At 39.4% G+C, this 23,499-nt stretch overlaps 1 protein-coding gene across 1 annotated transcript in view; it reads left to right on the top strand.

The window, feature by feature from the left end:
* Positions 1-23,499, top strand: part of TKT (transketolase) — a 326,482-nt gene that overhangs the window by 120,621 nt on the left and 182,362 nt on the right. Inside the window, exon 5 of the mRNA XM_044078154.1 lies at positions 15,709-15,900. Coding sequence (XP_043934089.1) covers positions 15,709-15,900 — 192 coding nt within the window. The remainder of the gene's footprint in view (positions 1-15,708; positions 15,901-23,499) is intronic.

Raw genomic sequence — 23,499 nt, 5'->3', positions numbered from 1 at the left:
GTAGAGGATATGGTGGTCACCAGGATGCCTATTACTCTTTCCTTCTTGTTTATGGATTCTTTGGCATGGGACAAGGTTTTGGGTCGGGGGCGATGCTAGTTTGAGCAGCAAACTTGATCTGAGTGATGGAAGGAGACAGGGGCATTGTGAGTAGGGGAGGATCTTGGAGCTAAGATGAAGATGCTGGGTACGCAGCCATTGGATCAACCCACAGGTTGAAGATGAATGAAGAACAACAACTCAGATGGAACATTATGTTATGTTATGATGAGCACATAACTTTTTTTCTACTTAGCTGGTTCCCATTACTCCTAACAATCACTGCTTGGGACGTGAAAAAGGTGCACCTTTCATGTGTAATACATTTAGGTGATGTGCCAATAAGTAATATTGAAAATTTCAAAGAACATTCATCTTTCACAACAGGCGCACACGTAGACGCCTGAGCTGCAGTGTTCAATTATATGTCAAAGTGCCTATGAAGTTGTCACTTATGCCTCATTTTTTCTAGATTATTTGGAAAACTGATGTTCATTCCAATATCCCAATTTTGTGGTCACCCCTTCTCTGATACACTTTCATGTTTTCCCATCACAAAGCTCCAGAACACCAAACCATCCAGTTGCAAAGACACATGCTAAAGAGATTGCATCATCCCACAACCAGTTATAGTGTGTCTGGTGATAGTGTTCTGCTAGTAATTAAAAAAAAAAAACCTGAACTATTCATACACAAGGCTCTGCAGATGATCTGATTTTGCAGCAATGCAGTGTGAAGCAGAGGGATTATTTGACCATCTCAAGGATTACTTGCATAAAGTTAGACCCTCTTAGTAAAAAAGTCTGCATATCATTGCTAGAGGCTTCCTGTGTCCTGAAAGAGTGCTCTTCAAACTATCTGGAGATATACAGAGCTGAGTATATTTTTCTGGCACTTCAGAGTTGTGTACTGGTAATTGTTGTTTGACTAATTTTATATCATTGCTGGCTGACTTCAGAGTTGTGCACTGTTATTTTTGCTTCACTGTATAGTTTTTCAGATCTCTGCTGAAGGTGTTGGTTTTCCCATACCCACCCTCCCTATTTCTGTGTTGTTGTTTTAAATTTGGAGGTTTTTGCAGTTGCCCGTCCCCACTGTAGATTTGATCTGGGACACTCCCCCCAGTCCCATCTCTTTACCTCATTCTACCTAATAGACTCCTCCTGCATTGTTTTTAGTCATTTTTAGTTTAATTGCATTTTTTAAACTGTTTGGTCTGACATTGCTACATACTCGTGTGCTAGCTTGCACTGCATTTGAATTGTTTTGACTGCTGGTTTAGCTACTTTTCTGTATATAAAAAAAAAAAATTCCTTTCCTGTAACTAGTGTAGACCAGATTCAGATTTGGTGTATCCAGGACTGTATGTAAGCTTCTGAGCCCCCAAGCTTTCTGTGTTGGAGGGAAGCCTTCTAGCTTATCAGTGGGAGTGGTAAGCACTAGGTAACCTATCTACCACATAAGGAGTGGTTTTGGCCCAGAAATTGTAGTTAATGGCCGTTTGGGCAGTTTTTCCATCTCTCTCAACTTTCTGATTTAAAAGCCCCATTTGCACTTGTTTCCCCCCTTTCCTGTAACTAGTTTAGTCCAGATACAGATTCTTACTTTTAGCACTTGAATTTGCTTATTCGTGATCAGCACTTGTTCAGAACTTGTAAGCACTAAATAACCTACTAATTACTATAGCACTCAACCTTCCTCATTACCTAGAGGAAAACATTTTGGTACTTACTTTCCTCACTTGCTTAGAGAAAAACAGCTCTTGTACTCACTTTCCTCACTTATCTAGAGGAAAATATTTTTTTATTCAGGCATGTCCAAGGGTCAGCTCCCAGTGTTCTCTCCTGTCTATCTGATGAATCTGGGCATCTTGGGGCAATGTAGAAATTGCCTCATGTACACAGACAACCCTCTCCTCTTACCACCCAACACTACAACCTGTGAGAGATGCACTTATCTAGCCAAACTGGAGGTAAAGCTCTCTCCAATCAAGACTGAACTTGACAGTCAAGAGGAGAAGGTAAACACTTGCACCACACCACACTCATCACATAGTCTCACTAAATCTACACCACCAAAATCCACACATAGAAACACAAAAACATTTGCGGAGGCTCTCGATAATAATCTGCTCAAGCAACAGAGACCTCCAAAGCAGAAATGCAAGCAACCTCCACCCCCAACACAACCCAAATGACACATAGCCCGCAGACTCAGTGTGCCACTCAACCACAGCCAATAAGGCAAAACAACGTACCCAACACACTAGTCATAGGCGACTCTATAGTCAGGCACACTGATGTCCCACTCGCCAGGCTAAACAAGGAAAGGTTACTGCCAGCTGCCTGTCAGGTGCCAGAATCTGCCACATAACCCACGCACTCAGGTCACTCCACAACAAGTACAAATATGACAATGTCATTGTCCATGTTGGTGTGAATGATCTGAGATGTACCTCCCTGGACTACATGAAAAGAGACATGGAAGAGCCCTCCGATCTTGTAGCCCAGGCAGGTATGACCCTAGCCCTGAGTAGCATTCTGCCATCACCCAGAATGATGCCGCAGTACAAGGACAAAATGATTGACTTCAACAATTGGCTAAGCTTCTGTTGCCATTCTAAAGGGATCCAGTAACTGCCTGTCTGGGATGACATGGTCGACAGACCACAATGCTTTGCCAGAAATGGCCTGCACCTGTCACCCGTGCAATTCCGGATACTGGCTAAGGTTCTTGCCACCCCTATAGTGCCTTTTTAGGCAAGGTTCAAATGACAAATTCACCACCGTAACAGGAACAGGCAAGCAAAAACTGAGGGTGGTGCTACTCAGTGCTAGAAGTCTAAATCTCAAAATGCACTCACTCGAGGCACTCCTTAAAATGGAGAACATCGATATCTGTGCAGTGACTGAGACCTGGTTCAAGGCTCCAGAGAGCACCCCTACACTACCAGGCTATAACTCATACAACACTTTTCGGCCATGTAACCTGGACCGGAACACCAAAGGCGGAGGTGTGTCCATATTCATTAAGGATATCCACACCTCCAGGCTAGTTGCTCAGCATAATGCAGCCAAGGTTATTCAAGTGCAACTAACTCTGGGCAAAACTGCAATCCAAATTGTGGCTTGCTACAGATCACCCACCATGCCCCAGGATTCCCACTCCTCTTTTCATGATGTATTGGAAAATATTAAGGTTCAACCAAATACCCTAATAATGGGCAATTTCAACTACCCCACCATTAACTGGGAAAACTACTCATGTACCAACTCCTTCGCTCAACACTTTCTGGAATTCATAAACTCCAATGCCCTGGATCAACTTATCCACACCCCCACCAGGGGCAACAATATCCTGGATCTAGTCATTACCAATATGAGTGACCAGTGTTCCACACCTGAAGTCAACACCTCATTGGTCCGCTCCGACCATAAGCTAATTACTCTAGATATCCACATCCTGCCTCCATTAAGGAAACCATGGTAAAATATTTCTTCAAAGCCAACTTCATGCTTCTTAAGACAGAAGTGGTGAACTTCATGACACCCATGCAGATGGACAATACAGTTATGACTACTGAATCCTACACAATTGCACTTTATAAGCACTTACATGTGTGCATGGATCGTGCTATCCCAAACAGAACCAAGACGCTATCCTCCAAAAAAAAGAAGCCAATCTGGTGGTCCCCTGCCATAAACAAACTGTACAACAGAAGGAAGAAACTCTTGCAAAAGAGAGTAAAATCCCATGAATGGAGGAGCTCCCTGGTCAGCCTCAGTAAGAAGCTGCGATCCCTGATAAAATTCTCCAAAGCTAGTTACGAAAACAAAATTGCCACTGATTCTAAAGACAACCACAAAGCATTCTATAGCTATGTCAAGAATCTCAATGGCAACACTCAGATCTGCTTTGAGTTACAGCACAATGGCACTAAATATACAGACCCAACTGATATTGCCAAAATCCTGGCAGATAGGTTCAGTGCTAACTTTATTCCCCTCTCACCCCCTAAAGAGCCATCTCTATACCGGAAGAATGCAAAGTTCCTGTAATCACGGCTGCACAGATAAAAACCACACTCTCCAAAGCCAAGAACACAGCATCCATGGGACCAGACAACATCCCAGGCTGCGTTCTACACGAACTACAGAACAAACTGGCACCCCACCTAAGTACCATGTTCAATCATAGCCTCACCTCAGGCTTTGTGCCTGCTGAATGGCGCACAGCAACGGTTATCCCACTCCACAAGGGAAAAGCCACCATGGACCCCGGGAACTGCCACCCCATTAGCCTGACGAGCCTGGTCTACAAGGCCATGGAACGTATCATCATGGAACTTATAAACAAAGATATTGGTAATCTCCAAACTCTGGATGCCACCCAGTTCCGGTTTGTAAAAGGCAGATCATGTCTCCTAAACCTGATAGACTTCTTTGAAGCAGTCACCAAAGCCGTAGACAAGGGTAAGGTGGTTCACACAGCCTATCTAGATCTTGCCAAGGCTTTTGACACCATCCCCCACTCTGGAATTATAGATAAACTCACTAAACTAGGTATAAATCCCTATGTCACAAGATGGGTTGCCAACTGGCTCACTGACAGAACCCACTCTGTGAAAGTAGCAGACTCCAAATCCGACTTCAGACCAGTGACAAGTGGAGTACCACGGGGTTCAGTCCTGGGTCCTCTCCTGTGTGGTATCTACTTCTCGGAAGTACAGGCTAACACAGAAGGTCTTTGACTAATGAAGTTCGCAGATGACTGCAAACTAGGAGCCATAATCGAAACTCCTAACAATGTGGACATCCTACAAAAGGGCCTCACTGAGACAGATGCCTGGTATCAAAGCCATGGCCTCAAGCTCAGTGCCAAAAAGTGCATTGTCATCCTCTTTGGTAAAAACTCTGTACCCATGAACTTCAACATAGGCGGTAGTATACTTAACACTGAAAGTGTGATAAGAGACCTTGGGACACAGGTGGACAGTAGTCTCTCCTTTGATAAGCACATCGCCACAGTAGTCAGGAAATCCTTCTACGTGGCACACCTCATCACAAAAGGTTTCTCATCCAGAAAAAAAGAGGTCATTGTTCCCCTCTACTCATCACTTATTAGACCCATTATTGAGTACAATGCCCCTTTTGGTACCTCACAAGACATCTACAACAACTGGAAAGACCGCGAAATACCTCACAAAGAAGATTACCGGCCTCAAACAGATGCCCTACGCAGACCGTCTAAAAAAACTCCAGCTTTACTCCTTTGCATATCGCCTACTCAGATGTGATCTCTGCCTAACATACAAAGCTATGTCAAACCCAGAGCTGTTGGACATGCTCCACTTAAAGAAATCCCAATCCCTCCGAGCTACACGCCCTAGGGATCTAAACCTTGTCACCACATTAAACAGAACATGCTGAAGGGATAGATTTCTGTCCCAGAGACTTCCCATACTCTGGAATAAACTACCTATCTATATCAAACAAAGCTCCTCATTAGCACTCTTCAAGAAAAATCTTGATGATTGGATGGGAAATAGGAAATTCACCCCGGGGATCACCTCTGTGGCTCTGCTCGACAGTGGCACAGGAAAATAATTTTCTTGGGTGGCAAAAGCCAGGGTACCTTTTTGGCTGGGCTTGTATAGGCCCCAGGGCTGATAGCCTAGTACCTACCTATGAACCTATTATGGGAGGGAGGTTCTCAGTGAAAAGAGAGAAAGTGGAACTGATATTGGAGTTGATATGTGGGAGTGGGAGTGCCCAGATTTTAAAGGTAGCCAATGTTCTGCTTACATATGAAGTATAACCAGCTAGTATGGCTAATGCTACAGAACAAGCTATGAGGATGACTGATGGCAGACTAATGAGTCAGACAGCAGTACAGGTACAGTTATCATGTACAGTGCAGCTGTGTAATGATGTATTCCCTATGTGTTTATGTTGGTGCTGGATTCTGGTCCCCACACCTGCTGGATCTGGAATTGTAAGTAAGCTATGACATATGTCACTTATTCTTAGAGTGAGGGAAAGCGGAAACCAAGGGTACGAGGGACAGCATGATGTAGTCAAAACAAAGAGTAAGAGAGATATCATGAACGTTAAAATGACGTTTTATAGAGAGGAGAGTAAGCCAAGACAGAAATGACATAGTATTCTCCTGTGTGCTGAATGAGTAAATGCTCAGGATACGTCCAGTGCATCATTATGAAAACATGTCTGTATGTAGCACAGACAAGCTTTTTTCAAATAATGCATTGAATTTGCCCTGGACAGGCTGCAGACAGTATAGCACTATTTGGGCTTTTAAGGAGCAAGGAAGGTAGAACCCATATTCTGTTTAAAAAATAAATTGTGTGGATGTGTGTGTTTTGTGTGGTATTAGTTTTCAGAAAAAGAAGAGGGGGGTTAAAGTACTGCTGTATCTACTTCAACCATGTTTTTATACAAGGGAACACTAGAGCATCTGAAAATAGGATTGGTGTGGAAACTAGATTGCAGTAAGTGTATACTGGTTTAATCACAGTGGTTCACAAGACTCTGTAGGTTCACTGGGGGTGTATCTGTTGGTTCCTTGCCTCGTACTGTCATTGTTGAGTCTGCAGTTAAAATTAAATTCTGGCCAGATGGACACTGAATGGAGAGGTGCAAGTGTCATATCTAAATCTCTGTATAACAAAACTCAAAATATCTAAACCCTTAATTTAAAAAAAAAAAATTTATGCAGGGGTTGAGCCTGTCCTGCAGCTTATATATACCAGCTCCGTCATTATGCAAGGAGTGGAGAAGGGGCAAATTTCCATTGCCAAAAGATTTCAGTATTTTGAGTTTTAGATATTTTAAGCCAGTAACAAATTTTAGATATTTTGACTTCAGGTGAAATGAATGACACATAAACACGTGTGTGTGTGTGTCTGTGTTTGTGTGTGTGTAGATATATATATATATATATATATATATATATATATATATATATATATATATATATATATATATATAAATGTATATGTATATGTATATATGTATATATATATATAATATATATAAATGTGTGTATATATATATATATATATATATATATATATATATGTATATATATATATATATATATATATATATATATATATATATATATATATATATATATGTGTGTATATATATATATATATATATATATGTATATATATAAATATATATATATGTTTATATATATGTATATATATATATATATATATATATATATATATGGATTCACTTTATAATTTTGAAATACTAAAATCCTGAATTTCAGTATTTCGAAACCATAAAGTCGAACGGCCTAAATCCCTAAACTAAACAATCACGAAACATAAAATCACGAACAGAAACACACCATACACCACATATATCATCCAACCCAAATCACAGCAAACAAAACACAAACACAAAAACACAAAGCCCCCCTGCACCCCCCCATGTGGGGGGCTGCACTCCCCACACCCCCATACTTATATATACCAACTCCAAGTCGCACAAACACACATAGAAATGAAACTCGCACTCACACATTCTATAGCCCCTAGCACACACACAAAAATCACTCATATACAAACACCAACACTTACACATCCATACTTTCACCTGCCTACCCTAACCCACATGTACAACTAACAAACACATTCACACACACTCAAACTGCCACACAAAACCATAACAAAACACTTACTTACCTTAAATTACACCTAAATCCATACACAACACGAAACACCATCCACTTACAACACCACATGCAACGCACCGTAAAGCCATAACCGCAAATTCGAGATATTCAGATTCACGATTATGCACTTTCGCGATTTTCAGTTTGAGATACGGAAATTTGGGATTTCAGTATTTCGAAATTATAAAGTGAGCCCATATATGTGTGTGTGTGTATATATATATATATATATATATATATATATATATATATATATATATATAAAGTGTCAACATGAATCGAATTTTACTCTAGTTTACCTGCGTATTATAGACCCACTTTTTTTTGATCAATATATGCAGATAGTCAACAGTTGTATGAGATCTATGGTCCCCATGGTATAGAGATATACTGTTTCCAAGGGATTGTGCAATCTTGGAGTTAGTATATATGATTAGCAGGTATTGTGGGGGCACAGCTCCCCCACATGGGATGTGCAGGGGGCCATGCCCCCTTAAAAAAATGCTTTCGTTTTTGTTGTATGTTCTGAGGATCAGCCTTGGAGCATGTGTTGTAGCGTGTAGATGTGTTTTTGTTGATGTAAGTGTGTTGGCATTAAATATGTTGACGTTACTGTGGATCAGTAGTAGTAGTAGGTTCATGTGTATATATGCAAGCAAAGACACACCCATGCACACACACTCACATATATGTATGCATATTTATTTATATATCTATATCTAAGCTGATATATATATATATATATATATATATATATATATATATATATGTATATATATATATATATATATATATATATATATACATATAGGTCTACTGTATATAATTGAAAACTCACTTTTTCAAAAATAAACAGTAGACCCACGGCTACAAGAAAGTGCACTTAAGCGAAAGTGCACTTCTGTGAATATCGTTCAATGAACCTATAAATAACAGACAAACACTGTTTTTGCAGGGGGCAAGTCCCCCTGCAACCCCCATGTGGGGGGCTGTGCCCCCCATACCCCCCCTTCTTAAATATACCACCTCTGAGATCGCACTACAGTGGGGAAAGACATAAATTCCCTTTCCCCACTGTAGTGTTCTTCGGCATCTGTATTCCTTAACGGTTCATTGAACCGTTCTTCGCGGAAGTGAACTTTCGCTTAAGTACACTTTTGCGTAACCGAGAATCCACTTTTCATTTTCGAACAAGTGGATTTTCTGTCTTTTAAAGTAGACCCATATATATATATATATATATATATATATATATATATAATAAATATAGCTGTATATATGTACATGTACATGTACACAGGAGCAGCTCATTTTATAGACATATGAAAAAATGTCTGTAATATAAAAATTGTATTTTATTCTTGAGAAAGTGAATATGCATTTTCTGAAGGTTATGAAGTCTAAAACTCAAAGGTCATTATTCACGGACTTCAAAGTGATTTGCCAGAAAAAAACACAAATTTATGAATAGCACACCAAAAATAAGAGGCAAAAATCTGGACAGTTGAAAGGTATACATTTCAAATCAGGTAATCCTGAACCATTTTATTCTATTGGGACGATCATGTTATCCCATTTCACTCTTGCCCTCTTTCTCTCCCACATAAATTTTTGTCATTTCTTTATTGCACACAACTTCTCTGGTTGATGAAAATGTGCCAGACCTGTATATGGAATTAAATGGACTAAAGCATTTTCACTGTGTGTATCTTACTGTCCAGATCCATAAATAAGAGCTTCCAGTTTCTCATTTTTGAAATATCTTTTGTTTAGTCTCTCCTCACATATACTTAGCTGCCACAACAGTAGACTTTTTAATCCATACTGCAAAATACTTCATATTATGTTGTCCCCATAAATATGGGTATTGCTGAACCAGGTTATAAGTGGGTACATAATTTATGGTTATAGCCTTTGTTTTATCTTCGTTAATGTTATATCTCAACTGTCTGAAAATGTTCCACAATACCTTTATGTCCTTTTCTGTATTTATCAAGTATAAAATAATATAATCTGCAAAGAAAGCAAACTTTTCTTGATTACCATACTAATTATATCCCTGTATTTCTGAGTCCATTATTTTCCTTGACAATGGCTCTAAATATAAAGCAAATAACAAAGGGAGAAGAAGACACCCTACAGGGTTCCTCTGGTCAAACACAAGTTATCAGAGAGGAACCCTGTCACTTTAATTCTTGACTCCTGTCCTTCATGTATCTTCCTAATGAACCATATTATGGTATAAGGGAATGCAGTGGTGGTGCTGCGGTAGCGTTGTCACCTCACAAAAAGACGTTGTCCTGTTTGATTCTCAGCTAGAGCGTCTTCTGTGTGGAGACATGTTTGAATGGGTGTTCCTTCTTTGAAGGTTGTGCGTCAGGGCCGGCAACTCAGCACATAAAAAATATACTGCCAATCATTAGCGGACCGGAGTTTCGCTGTGGCGACCCCTAACTGGGAAAAGCAGAAAGACACAACAACAATGGTATAAGGGAATCTAGACGCTTTCACTGACCTACTCATAAAATCCCATTTTACTCTGTTGAATGCTTTCTCTGCTTCAACACCCACAAAAAGCAGCAGTATTTTCTTACATTCTTCGTCCCTTTGGATCATCATAGAAAGTGAATACTGATGAGAGAGTGTACAATGTAGAGTTGAAATTAAATAAAAGAGAAATTTAAAGATGTGCATCGGGTGAAGTCCTGTGATATTGAATGGGAAAAAACTGCTAAACTTTTTTGTTATTAAAGTCTAAGTTACTGTCTCTGCCCTAGTGTATTTTTTATTATTTTTGTTTGGTTAACAGCATTAACTATCAGTAAGTGAGTTGTTTTTACATGTATATATATTTATATGTTTGTGTGTGTGCATAGAATATAAATATGTAGTTCTATATTGCGGGTCTACTGTTTTGGTCGAATTATATTTGGTTGAAAAGGATTTCAGGCAGCCCACTTCACAGAAAATGCATTTCACTGAAAACCCATTTGGCCGAATCCCATTTGTTACGCGTGGTGAGATTGATTTACCTGGGTCTGCGGTTTTAGCGGACAACATAAGGACTGAAGCATGCGATTTTACTTTTGACTTTTCGTTCAGCAACTTTGCTGAAGAAGCTAGACGCACAGGCGCTAGACCTAAACACACTCTACCACCTCGCACATATGCTTCAGCGTCTGGGGACAAAATTCACCCTAAAGGTACTCTTTCAGCTACGGCTTATAATACAAATCCCAAATTTGATAAAGGGATTGCACAAAAACAGAATGTTTTACAAGATTTCATTGATTGTGACTGTAAATTTGACAACGCTCATGTGAATAAGACTCATAATGTTAACCGTGCCTTTAAAGGCACATTAAGGGACTTTATTTACTCATTTGGCAAAAAGCTGAATAATATAAATGCATTAAAACTGGATAATGCTTATTTAAATTATTGCATTACTGCCAAAATTGTGCCAATGGGATTGAGGTTTTTTAAATTGCCGTTAGGCATTGACATTAACGCTGATGTTGAAAATTATTTTAATGCCTTGTTTGACTCTTTTGGGATGGAATACATGAAAATGCTGATTAAACATAATGACTTGAAACTTTGCAAATGTATTACTGAGGTAGAGAATTTAAATAACATCATTTTGCAGGATCTGGCTTTTGAGCAATGGGAGAAACTTTACCATAAACAATTCTCACTAGCTGATGATAGGGCAAGAAAAGCCTTTGACCGTAAACTTAAACAGATTCAGAGGGATAAAGAACAATATAGTAGACATGTTTGCTATAAATGGGGTAGCAACAAGACCAGTACCGATACAGGTTTAGAGGGTAGACATTATGAGTATGATCATAAGATAAATGAATCCGAGCAGGATTTTTTTTCTTCACCCATGAAAAGGCCTCAGGGGAATTGGAGAAAAGGGGGAAAATGGAGGAAGAAATATTAACAGATTCTCCTCATTTTGACTGTTCTGGAGAGACTCAGATTTATTCTCAACATTCGGACATAGTGGCTATTGATGATGTAATAAGTGAGTACAAAAACTTTAAAATTTACAACTATAGTAATGTTAGGTTGGAAATTGCTCATTTCAGCTTATTTTCCAAAGGACTTAAATTCATACCTACACCTACCTTTCGGGTAGTTGACACTATATTTGAATTTAAAAAGTTTACTAGAAAACTCAATTTGGCCACCATGTTTAACAACAAAGACATTTCTAATGAGTTTAAACGCACTAGTTTAAAGAAAAAAAGTACTTTCATTCCTACTAACAATCCTTGTATCTCTGCCTTTGACAATAAGGTTACTAAGGAGATCTACAATTTCAATAGGAAAATTTGTAACAAAAAGAACTTAAATGTTTTTTCTAATTTAACTAAAGAAGAAGCATCTATTCTTAATGATCTATGTATTGATCGTAGTAATAGAATTATGAAGCCTGACAAAGGCGGAGGTATTGTCATCTTTGATACCATGACGTACAGCTCCAAAATTCATAACATACTTCATTCTTCTGGCAATTATGCTGTGGCTTCTTTAAATGAATTGAACATTGCATATAGAAGAATTGATATGTTTCTTGAAGATTACATGTTAGAACAGAGAATTTCAGAAGAACATTTTGAATTTATGAAAGTTGATTTTCCCACTTTAGCCACCATAGTGGGTATCCCTAAAGTGCACAAGGACCATTTGAACCCCCCACTCCGACCCATTATTTCTGGCAGTAAAGCAAAGACTTTCCCTATAGGTGTTGTCATCGACACCACCTTGAAATTCATTTACGACCAACTCAATCATTTGGTCAAAGACTCTTGGGAATTTTTGCGAAATTTTCCTGTTCACATTGATAACAAAAATTTAATATTCAGTTCGATTGATGTTATCGACTTATTTAGTAGCATACCTATTGAGGAAGGTTTAGAAGCCTTTTCTAGAAGTCTGAGAAAACACACTAACTTCAGCTGGGACAAAATTTCTGTCCTAGTCGAACTCATGAGTATAGTGTTGGAATACAATTTTATATTCTATGAGGGTGAAATCTTCAGGCAGACAAGAGGCGTTGCTATGGGTGCCGCTTGCCCCATCTTCGCCAACTTGGTCATGCTTGACTGGGAGGAGAATCATGTATTTAACAGTCATCATTTTGATAATGTAGTATATTACTCTCGTTACCTAGATGATATCTACATCTTGTGGACGGGTAACAGTTACACATTTGACTGTTTTGTTAGCTACATGAATTCTAGTAGTGAATTTCTCAAATTTACCTCTACTTACAGTACTACAGGTGTCCCTTACCTGGACACTCTGATTACTGCAGATTGTGAAGGTTTTAAATCTACAATTTACAGGAAAGCCACTTTCACAAATTCATACCTAGATTACAATAGCTATCATCCCTCTAAATTAAAAAGAAATATTTTTAAAGGACAATGTATTAGGGCCATCAGGATGACTTCTAAGTATGAAGATATGGTAAACGAGCTGAAGTTCATCACTGGTCTTTTTATTGAAAGGGGCTATGACATTGGTATGTTAGAAGATATTACAACTTATGTCATGAGTCAATGGGGGTCTAAATATTCCCCACTGCTGGGTGCGAACAAATGCATTCCCACTGATGGTATAGACCAGGTTAGATCTATAGGATCTAATATTGTTCCCCGAGGTAGACACAACACTCCACCTATTAAAGCCACTAAATCTTTTTGTAGTGCTCTTATAGTTGAATATGGTCCATATAGCCAGGAACTCAAGAATATAGTAGCCAAAAATTGGCATATTTTAACATCAACACAGGACATTACAAATATTGTTGGTTACAAACCTTGTTTTGTTTTTAAAATGGGTAAAAATTTGAAACACATTTTGGAAAGTGAATTCCTATTTAATTCCCATCAAGGGCTTAACACTACTAAATGTGGCACATGCCATCAGTGTTCATATATTTTTGATTCAAACAGTATATGTTTAAACAACATCTGTCGTACGAAATTGTATTTATCTAAGGGCAATTGTAAATCTACTATGTTAGTGTACATTGCTATTTGTTCTTTCTGTCAGTTTTTCTATATTGGCAAAACTGAAAGGCAACTGAGGCAGAGAATTTATTCTCACTTGTATTCTATCAGAAAGAAGGATACAAAGAACGCCTTATATAGGCATATATTGGAATATGGGACTGAACATACTTTTAAGTTTGGCATTTTGGAATTGGTCAGGAGCAAACCCAGGGGTGGCAATCACAAAAATCACCTGGCTTATAGGGAATTATGGTGGCAAGTCTACACTGATGCCACCACATCGCCAGGGATTAACGACTGTATGTCTATTAAGCCACTCCTTATGTTAGAGTGAACATTTTATTCATAATACTCCTGAGTGTTTTTACCTGCATATCAGTGCAGTTTTAAATGTACAGACAGACTGTACTATTATTTGTTTTACTGTGAAAATCACTTTATCATGTGTTTTTACATGCATATATTTCTTTAATTTATTTGATTCAGCCAGTTTTGGCGCCTTTTTTCATTATTTAAACAGTTGTTATACTGAATTCTGTGTTCTGAAGAAGCTCGCTTCAGCGAGTGAAAGCGCTAAACTCTTGTTTTGTTCATTAAATGAATTTTGGATTTTACCAACTGCTCGTTCTTTATTAGCTGGAATTATCTGTGAGTGGAGGCAGCTAGCGTGTTGTTACAGCTGCCGTTTGCATTTTGGTGTTTGTTTTACACGACTCGCTTTTTTCTGGTGTCCATTTGGTCGAAAATGGAATATAGCCCCGCCCTACGGCAGTGCAATCCTGGAGTGAGAATATAAAGTTGGAGGTGTATGGGGGGCACAGCCCCCCACATTGGGGATGTGCAAGGCTTAGCTCCCCCCATAATTGCAGTGTATTCACTATTATATACTTGTGTATCCATTACAAAATACATTGAAACATATAACGTCAGTAAAAACTAGTTGCAAAATGTGGGGGGCTACTCCCCTCACACACCCCCAGTGTGGGGACCTGTGCCCCCTGCCCAACTTTATATTCTCACTCCAGGGTCGCACTGCAGTGGGGCAGGGACTATATTCCATTTTCGACCAAATGGAATTCGACCAAATGAGCTTTCTATCAAATGGGCTTTCAGTGAAGTGGGCTGCCTGTAATCATTTTCGACCAAATGTAATTCGACCAAAAGCAGTAGACCCATATATGCACACACACACACACACACACACACACACACACACACACACACACACACACGCACACACACACACACACACACACACCAACAAAGATCTCCCCTTTATGTGACCATGCTAAATGGTCAGATTGCTTAAGAGTGGGGTAGAATGAAGCTCCTTTTCACCACTGTTATGCAGGTTCAGGATTCCATGGTTCAGTTTTCTATAACAAGTGCTCAGCTGAATGTGTCAATGATTATGCCATTGATCAGTCATATATACGTACATGTTTGTGTGTGCATTTTAGTATCTTACACATAACCGCATACTCAAAATATTGAATATAGAATTACTGATATAAAAAAGATTGAAACTCAAAATATTTAAATAAAAATCATTAAAAAAGAACATTCTATGTTTTGTAGGGAGCAAGCCCCATGTGAAGGGCTCACCGCTTACACCCCCAAGATTGCAAAACAGTTGGGAAAGGGAAATTATCAATTCCTGCTGTACCCCGATCTCCCACAAAGATAATGTCAACACACTTCAATCTGACTATTCAATCACTTGTGTTGGCATAAAAAAAGTTTGATATTCCAGTCATCTGACTAACTAAAGTCTTCCTATATATGTTTATCATATTTGTCAGCATATCCTTTTCTTGTTGCCTTGACCTTGTTATAAAACAGATTGAAATCTTAAGCATTATAATGAATACCTTTATGTGAATGAAGCCAAAAGACAAAAATGCTCATTGTTTTTCATTGTTTATTGTAGCTATCGGGTGTACTGTGTGCTTGGAGATGGAGAGGTATCAGAAGGTTCCGTCTGGGAAGCCATGGCTTTTGCTTCCTACTACAAATTGGACAATCTTGTCGCTATCCTTGACATCAACCGATTAGGACAAAGTGAGCCTACCCCACTTCAGCACAAAATGGAAGTCTACAAGAGTCGATGTGAAGCATTTGGGTATGTGTCTTCATGTTTTTATTTTTTTTTCCCATTATCTGAGGTCTGATATTAAAATGTGGTGTCTGGCTGTATTAAATGTATATGTTTGACTGCATACCTATGACAGAGGATGTCTGCAGCAGACTTAAAGTGATATAGAACTATATGTAATATGATCAATGACAGACCCAAGACATCTTTTTTTATTATGTAATTTCCAGTGAGATGGTGAGAACTTCAGACAAGATTTATAGTGTATAGAACATCTGTTCATGTGTTAGTACTCTAACAGCAGATTTCTAATCATAGAATTGTCCCACCCTTATCATCTCATGAGGTTGTCAGTGGTGACAAAACTTGGTAAAGAAGATAGTCTTCCATCTCCATCAGTTCCTTGCTGTTTCCCACATTTGAGGTATCAGATGTTTACACCATTTCATAACACTTCAAAGGAACATTTCAGAAATGTTTTTTTCTTATTTTTGTTTCAGATTTACAGTGTAGTTAGTTTTCATTTTTTTTTTATGCCAGAACCATGGAAATATTTTCCATATTTGTTGACGCACAGTTAGGTAACTACAATATTAAAGGCTCTGTTTATATTTATCGTCCTGGTCCACATCGTAATTGTGAAATAAACAAATAGGATGATCCAACTTCAAATAAAAAGTGTTCCACATTACATTTGTGGCCCAGCAGATACCAGATACTATTGTATTGGTAAAAATATTCATGTTTAATCATTATTTAATCTGCCTCAGCCTTTTCAATGGAATCAAATGAACGTAGACCCTTAGCTTCATGTCATGCCATGTAGAAGGACAGAGATGCCATCCTGGCATATTCTCATGCATGATAACAAGTGCATAAACACACATTAAGTGAGGACTCCATATATGGAGTCTTGGTTTTAAATTATAATAAGAAAATCACCTCAAAGGTCTGCCTCTTTACTCAGTATCATATTGACTTCTGATAGGTGATCTTTGCCTGTCATACAAGGCATCTCTGGACCCTGTTCTGATGCACCTTTTGCCCAGCATCAGAATGACTTTATTAAAATACCTACATTTTGCTTGCAATGTAATTAGGACATGTTGGAGAGTCAGATATGTTTCTCAGAAAATTCCCCTTCTCTGCAACAGGCTCCCCATCCATGTGAAGCAGAGTTCCTCCCTACCCCTATTTAATTGCAACATGGACCAGTGAGTGAGTAATCAGAAATTCACCCCGTGGTCTGGTATCTGTATCTCTGATAGACAGACAGTCAGTAAATCACCCCCCATATAAGTCACATTTGGGTTCCATGGCTAGGCTTATAAGGTTGTTAGCCTAGTATACACCTAGGAACCTGTAAAATGTAATAAAATATTCAGGATACAAGGCCTAACCAACATGTTCTGCATGGACTGACTCAAAGCCCTGTCACTATACTCGGTATCATTGAGAATGTTAAGAGGTGACCTGTGTCTGGCACACAAGGCATCATTAAACCCATTACTGATGGATTTACTGCACATCAGCAAGTGAAATGGTATCAGAAATACTAGGACTAGTGATATAAACTTGTTTTGCAACATAAACAGAATGCTTTAGAGGGACGGTTGTATCTTGCAGAGGATACTGCTACACTGGAAGACACTCCCCATCCACATAAAACAAAGTTCATCCTGTCCATATTCAATCCCAGCTTAGATCTATGGTGGGGAAAAAGAGCATTTACCCCAGGACTGCCCCCCTGTACTTCTGATGGACAGAAGCAGATCCTAAATGCTTTATCCCATACATGGATCCTCTCAAATTATCTATGGTATGATTCCAGTTATTCTCATTAGGGGTAATATATAATTATCAGCAATGGGATGTGTAATGCCATTCTAGAACCCAATGGGATTGGTTATTTCGAGCAGAAAAAGAGAAACTAACTCAACATAAAATGGCACGCAAGAGAAGCTAGATTAGTACTTACCTATGAACCTGTAAACCTGTAAAATTAAATCTGTGTGCCCCTCCCTGTCTGCCTTCAATTCATCTGTATTTCTCTTCTCTTCTTGTGTGAGCATCCTATTGGTGTGTACCATAGTGTCACAAGTTAGAAGAGAACACACGCTCAGGCCCTGTACCTGCTAGTTTTCCCTCAGCTGAGCTGTGAGCATAGTCTGAAACACAGGAAAGCAAAGAACAAAAAGATCAAGCATCTGTAATGCATGCTTACCCAAAACCCAATATCCACACCCAAGGAAAGTCAGGATGGTAATTAGTACCCACTGAGGTGGACTCAAAAGGATCATGTGTAAGGCTGCACTGTTCTAACAAATTAACAGTAAACCGGTTTGCATTTATGTGCATGCATTGCTAGATCCTGTTTGACTGTGTAAATATGTTTGACTTTGTCATATAAAATGCAAGCAAATTAGATACATGTACTCTGCTAACAGACTGGTTGCTCACATCAGTTTAGTATTATTTAAAGTGTTACAGTTAAGTTCATTGTTAAGTAAATGCACTCACAGTGTTGTGTTTGCATCAAGTGTACCTTTGGCTTGAAATTCTTAAACATGGCCTTCTGTGGGGAACAGTATAGGCATTCTTGTCCCAAGCACTCAAAAAACCATGGTCTCAAAACCAGGTACTTGAGCATATTGTATCTTGTGTAGACTACTGTTCATGCTTGAACTCGAATATGAGTTTAAGCCAACAGTGAGGGCTGGGAGTGGGAAAGGGATTTTAGGAGTATTTGTCAGCTATTTCTGCTTGTCTGCCCTTTGACCCCCCCCCCCCCCCTTTTTAACCATACTCATGTTAAACAGTCTTTGAAAGGAGTGTTCCAAATTTGTCCACATAAAAAAAACAGGTGGTTCCTCCTTGGGATCTCAAATTTTGTGCTTGAAAAGCCTATTCTGTCTCCATTTGATCTAGCTCCTTAGACTGAATTGAGGTTCTTAACATAGAAGACAGTTTTCCTCATTGCTCTGACTTCAGCAAGGAGTATCTGAATTACAAGCTCTTATGGCACTTCAACCCTCGTTCAGTTTTCACAAAGACAGGGATTCTTTGAGAACTAACTGCATTTTTATGCTTAAAAGGGTCTCAAAGTTTGCCCTGAGTTAATGTTTTTAATCTCCTTCTCTTTTTTCCTGATCTCAAAAACAAGGAGGAAAAAAAATTCTTTGTACTTTGGGTGTTCACAGTCATCTCAGAATACTACCAACACAAAACTTGGTTCTTCAGGAAAGTTGATCAGCTGTTTATCTCCGATGATGGAAAAAAGGAAAGGGCAACCAGTGTCAAAGCAGATTGTTTCTAGATGGTTGTTTCATGCTATTTATTTTTGTCATTGTCACCATAATAAGCCACTTCGAGCAGAGCTAAGGACCATTCCACTGGGGCTTTAGTTTCTTCAGTGGCTTTCTGGAAAGGGATAGATTCTAGTATTCTAGAGGCAGCAGTTTGGTCCTCTGTGCATACCTTTACAGAGCACTAAAAAATGGATTCCTTTTCCATGTGCAGAAGCTGCTTTGTGAGGACCATTCTCCAGAAACTTATGGATTTGTAATTAATTCCTCCTCCTCCCCTATTACTTATTATTCTGTGGTAATCTACCATGTAGTTCAGGCTACAACACCAATGATGTAATGTTGAACATAGTGCAGCTGTGTAAATACACACGATAACAGTAGGTGTTCTAATAGATAACTGTTGCAGTAGCCATACCCTCCCTCCAACCCTCTGTTTTTGCTGTTTATTTTTATTGCATTGCAATGGATATACATATATATATATATATATATATATATATATAGATATATAGATATATAGATATATATATATATATATATATATATATATATATAGATAGATATATAGATATATAAATATATATATAGATATATTTTATATATATCTATATATATATATATATATATATGTATCTATATATATGTATGTGTGTGTGTATATATATACATATACATATATATATATATATATATATATATATATATATACATATATATATGTATGTATGTATATAGAGAACACTTTATAATCTCGAAATACTGAAATGTCAAATTTCAGTATCTCGAGACTATAAAGTCAAAGTTTGAAAATAGCGGAAGTGCATAATCGCGAATTCGAATATCTTGAATTCGTGGTTATGGCTTTATGCTATGTAATGTCTGGGATTGTATGTGGATGGTGTGCGATGCCGTGTGTGGATTTAGGTTTTATGTCAGGTAAGTGAGTGTTTTGGATGGGAGTTTGAGTGTATGTGAGTGTGCTGATATATGTGATGTGTGTGTGAGGGACTGTAGAATGTGTGTGTGTGTGTGTGTGTGTGTGTGTGTGTGTGTGTGTGTGTGTGTGTGTGTGTGTGTATGTTTGCGTGATCTCAGAGTTAGTATATATAAGTGTGGGGGGGTGCAGCCCCCCACATGGGGAGGTGCAGTGGGGCTTGCCCCCCTGTTTATTTGTGTTGTAGGTTTGTGGATGTGTGCTGTTTTGTTTATGTTCTGATGTGGGTGTTGTGGTATATCTGTGTTCTGGTGTGTGCTGTGTTATAGGTGTTTTGAATTTCATGATTTTGGGCTTCGCAGTTTTGCTCTTTTGGTGTTGTGTGGATTCGATTTCATAGTCTCGAAAAACTGAAATTCAAGATTTCAGTATTTCAAGATTATGAAGTGAATCCATATATATATATATATATATATATATATATATATATATATATGTAAATGTATATAAGTTCATAGGTTGGTACTAGGCTATCAGCCCTAGGGCCTATACAAGCCTAGCCATAACAATTCCCTGGCTATTTCTTCCCACACTATTTACTTCCCTAGACCCCTGTCTAGTAGGGCGACTGACGTGATCCCCAGGGTGAATTTCCTTTCTCCCATCTAATCGTCAAGGTTCCTTTTGAAGAGGGCCAAAGAGGCACTCTGCTTGACATGTATGGGCAATCTATTTCAGAGCCTGGGGAGTCTCTGGGTCAGGAACCTATCCCTCCAGCATGTTTTGTTTATTGTGATGACAAGGTTTAGATCCCTGGAGCATGTGGCTCTGAGGGATTGGGATTTCTTTAAGTGTAGCATGTCCAACGGCTCTGGGTTTGACATGGCCTTGTATGTTAAGCAGAGATCGCCTCTGAGTAGACGATATGCGACATAGTATAGCTGGAGTTTTTTAAGGCGGTCAGCGTAGCGCATCTGCTTTAGACCTGTGATTCTTTTAGTGAGGTATTTCTGCGGCCTTTCCAGTTGTTGCAGATGTCTTGAGAGGTACATACCAAATGGGGCATTGTATTCTATAATGGGTCTAATGAGGGATGAGTACAGTGGGACAATTACCTCCTTTTTTCTGGATGAAAAGCCCTTAGTGATGAGGTGTGCCACATAGAAGGATTTCCTGACTGTTGTGGTGTTGTGGTTATCGAAGGTGAGACCACTGTCCAAATGTGTGTCTCTAGGTCTCTTATCACACTTTCGGTGTTTAGTGTACTGCCACCTATATGGTATTTCACGGATACATGTTTTTTCCCAAAGGGGATAACTATACATTTCTTGGCATTGAGTTTGAGCCCATGGCTCTGGCACCAAGCATCTGCTTCTGTAAGGCCCTTTTGTAGAGTATCCACATCATTTGGGGATTCAGTAATGGCTCCCAGTTTGCAGTCATCTGCGAACTTTGTTAGCCAGAGTCCCTTGGTGTTGGCCTGTACTTCAGAGAAGTAGATGCCAAACAAGAGCGGTCCCAGGACTGAACCCTGAGGTACTCCACTTGTCACTTGTCTGGAGCTGGATTTGGAGTCGGATACTTTTACAATGTGGGTACTATCAGTAAGCCAGTTAGCAACCCATTCGGTGACGTAGGGATTAATGCCCAGCTTAGTAAGTTTATCTATGATTCCAGAGTGGGGGATGGTGTCAAAGGCCTTGGCAAGGTCTAGATAGTCTGTGTGGACCACCTTACCCTTGTCCATGGCTCTGGAGACTGATTCGAAGATGTCAATCAGGTTCAGGAGACAAGATCGGCCCTTCACGAACCCAAACTGGGTGGGGTCCAGTGTTTGAAGGTTGCCAATGTCTTTGTTTATAAGTTCCATGATAATACGCTCCATGGCCTTGCAGATAAGGCTTGTCAGACTGATGGGACGGTAGTTTCCGGGATCCAAGGTGCATCCCCCCTTGTGGAGTGGGATAACTGTAGCTCTGCGCCACTCAGTGGGCATGAAACCTGAGGTGAGGCTATGATTAAACATGACACTTAGGTGAGGTGCCAGTTCATATTGTTGTCCATGTAGTACACAGCCCGGGATGTCATCCTGTGCCATGGATGCTGTATTCTTAGCTTTGGAGAGTGCGTTTTTTACCTTTGTGGCCTTTATTACCGGAATTTGGCAATCTTCCGGTATTGAGATGGGCTATTTAGGGGATGAGAGGGGGGTGAAGTTGGCACTGAATCGATCTGCCAGGATATTGGCAATATCCTTGGGATCAGTATATTTAATGCCATTCTGTTTTAGCTCAGAGCAGATCTGAGCATTGCCATTTAGATTCTTGACATAGTTATAGAATGCCTTGTGGTTGTCTTTGGAATCTTTGGTAATTTTATTTTCGTAACTAGCTTTGGAGGATTTTATGAGGGCTCTCAGTTTCTTACTGAGGCTGGTAAGGGAGTTTTTTGCATCCTGGGATTTTCCTCTTTTCTGAAACAGTTTCTTCCTTTTGTTGTAAAGTTTATTTATGGCAGGGGACCACCAGATTGGCTTCCTTTTTTTGGATGAGAGCATCTTGGTTCTGTTTGGGATGGCACGATTCATGCATGAGTGGATGTGCTCGTACAGTGCCTTAGTGTAGGATTCAGCAGTTGAACTTTCAGTTCCCGTCTGCATGAGTGTCATGAAGTTTCTCACTTCTGACTTGAGTAGCATGAAGTTGGCTTTGGAGAAGTTTTTTATGGAGGTTTCCTTACTGGAGGGTGGTGGTGGGATGTGGATGTTAAGGGTGATTAGCTTATGGTCAGACCTGACTAATGAGCGGGTGACCGTAGGTGTGGAGCATTGATTTCCCATGTTGGCAATGACTAGGTCTAGGATATTGGAGCCCCTGGTGGGACTATGGATTAGTTGATCCAGGGCGTTGGAATTTATGAATTCCAAGAACTGTTGGGCAAAGGTGTTGGTACATGAGTAGATGTCCTTCATGGATGCATCTGCAGTCATAACAAATGGGTTGTCCTGTCGTCAGGCAGCCCTTCAGTCGGCCGGATTCCAAAGTCTGGGTCCGGCTTCGGCTGATGTCGCACTTCACCCGACGTCATCTCTGCTGGTCTTCGGGTATAAAGGAATCAGCCGACGCCATTTTCCTCAGTCTTTCTTGCCGCGTGGCGCCCGAAGCAGAAGCTGTTCGCAAGTGCCGGTCGGTCAGATCCAGAGATTACTACTACCGAATACTACTTCGAAGACTTCTAAAAAGCTAAGTACCCCGTTGGGGACTCTTTCTTGCCTCAGCCGATGTCAGAAAAAGTCAATAACTGTTTAACTTGTGGGAAACAAATACCTCATAAAGATTTCCACTCTTACTGTTTGCCTTGCTTAGGCCCAGACCACGACGTAGC

The sequence above is a fragment of the Protopterus annectens genome, chromosome 7.part0 (assembly GCF_019279795.1).
Source record: "Protopterus annectens isolate FY-2018-M chromosome 7.part0, PAN1.0, whole genome shotgun sequence".
NCBI lineage: Eukaryota > Metazoa > Chordata > Ceratodontiformes > Protopteridae > Protopterus > Protopterus annectens.
The sequence above is the reverse complement of the archived record's forward strand: the minus strand, read 5'-3'. Positions and strand labels throughout refer to the sequence as shown.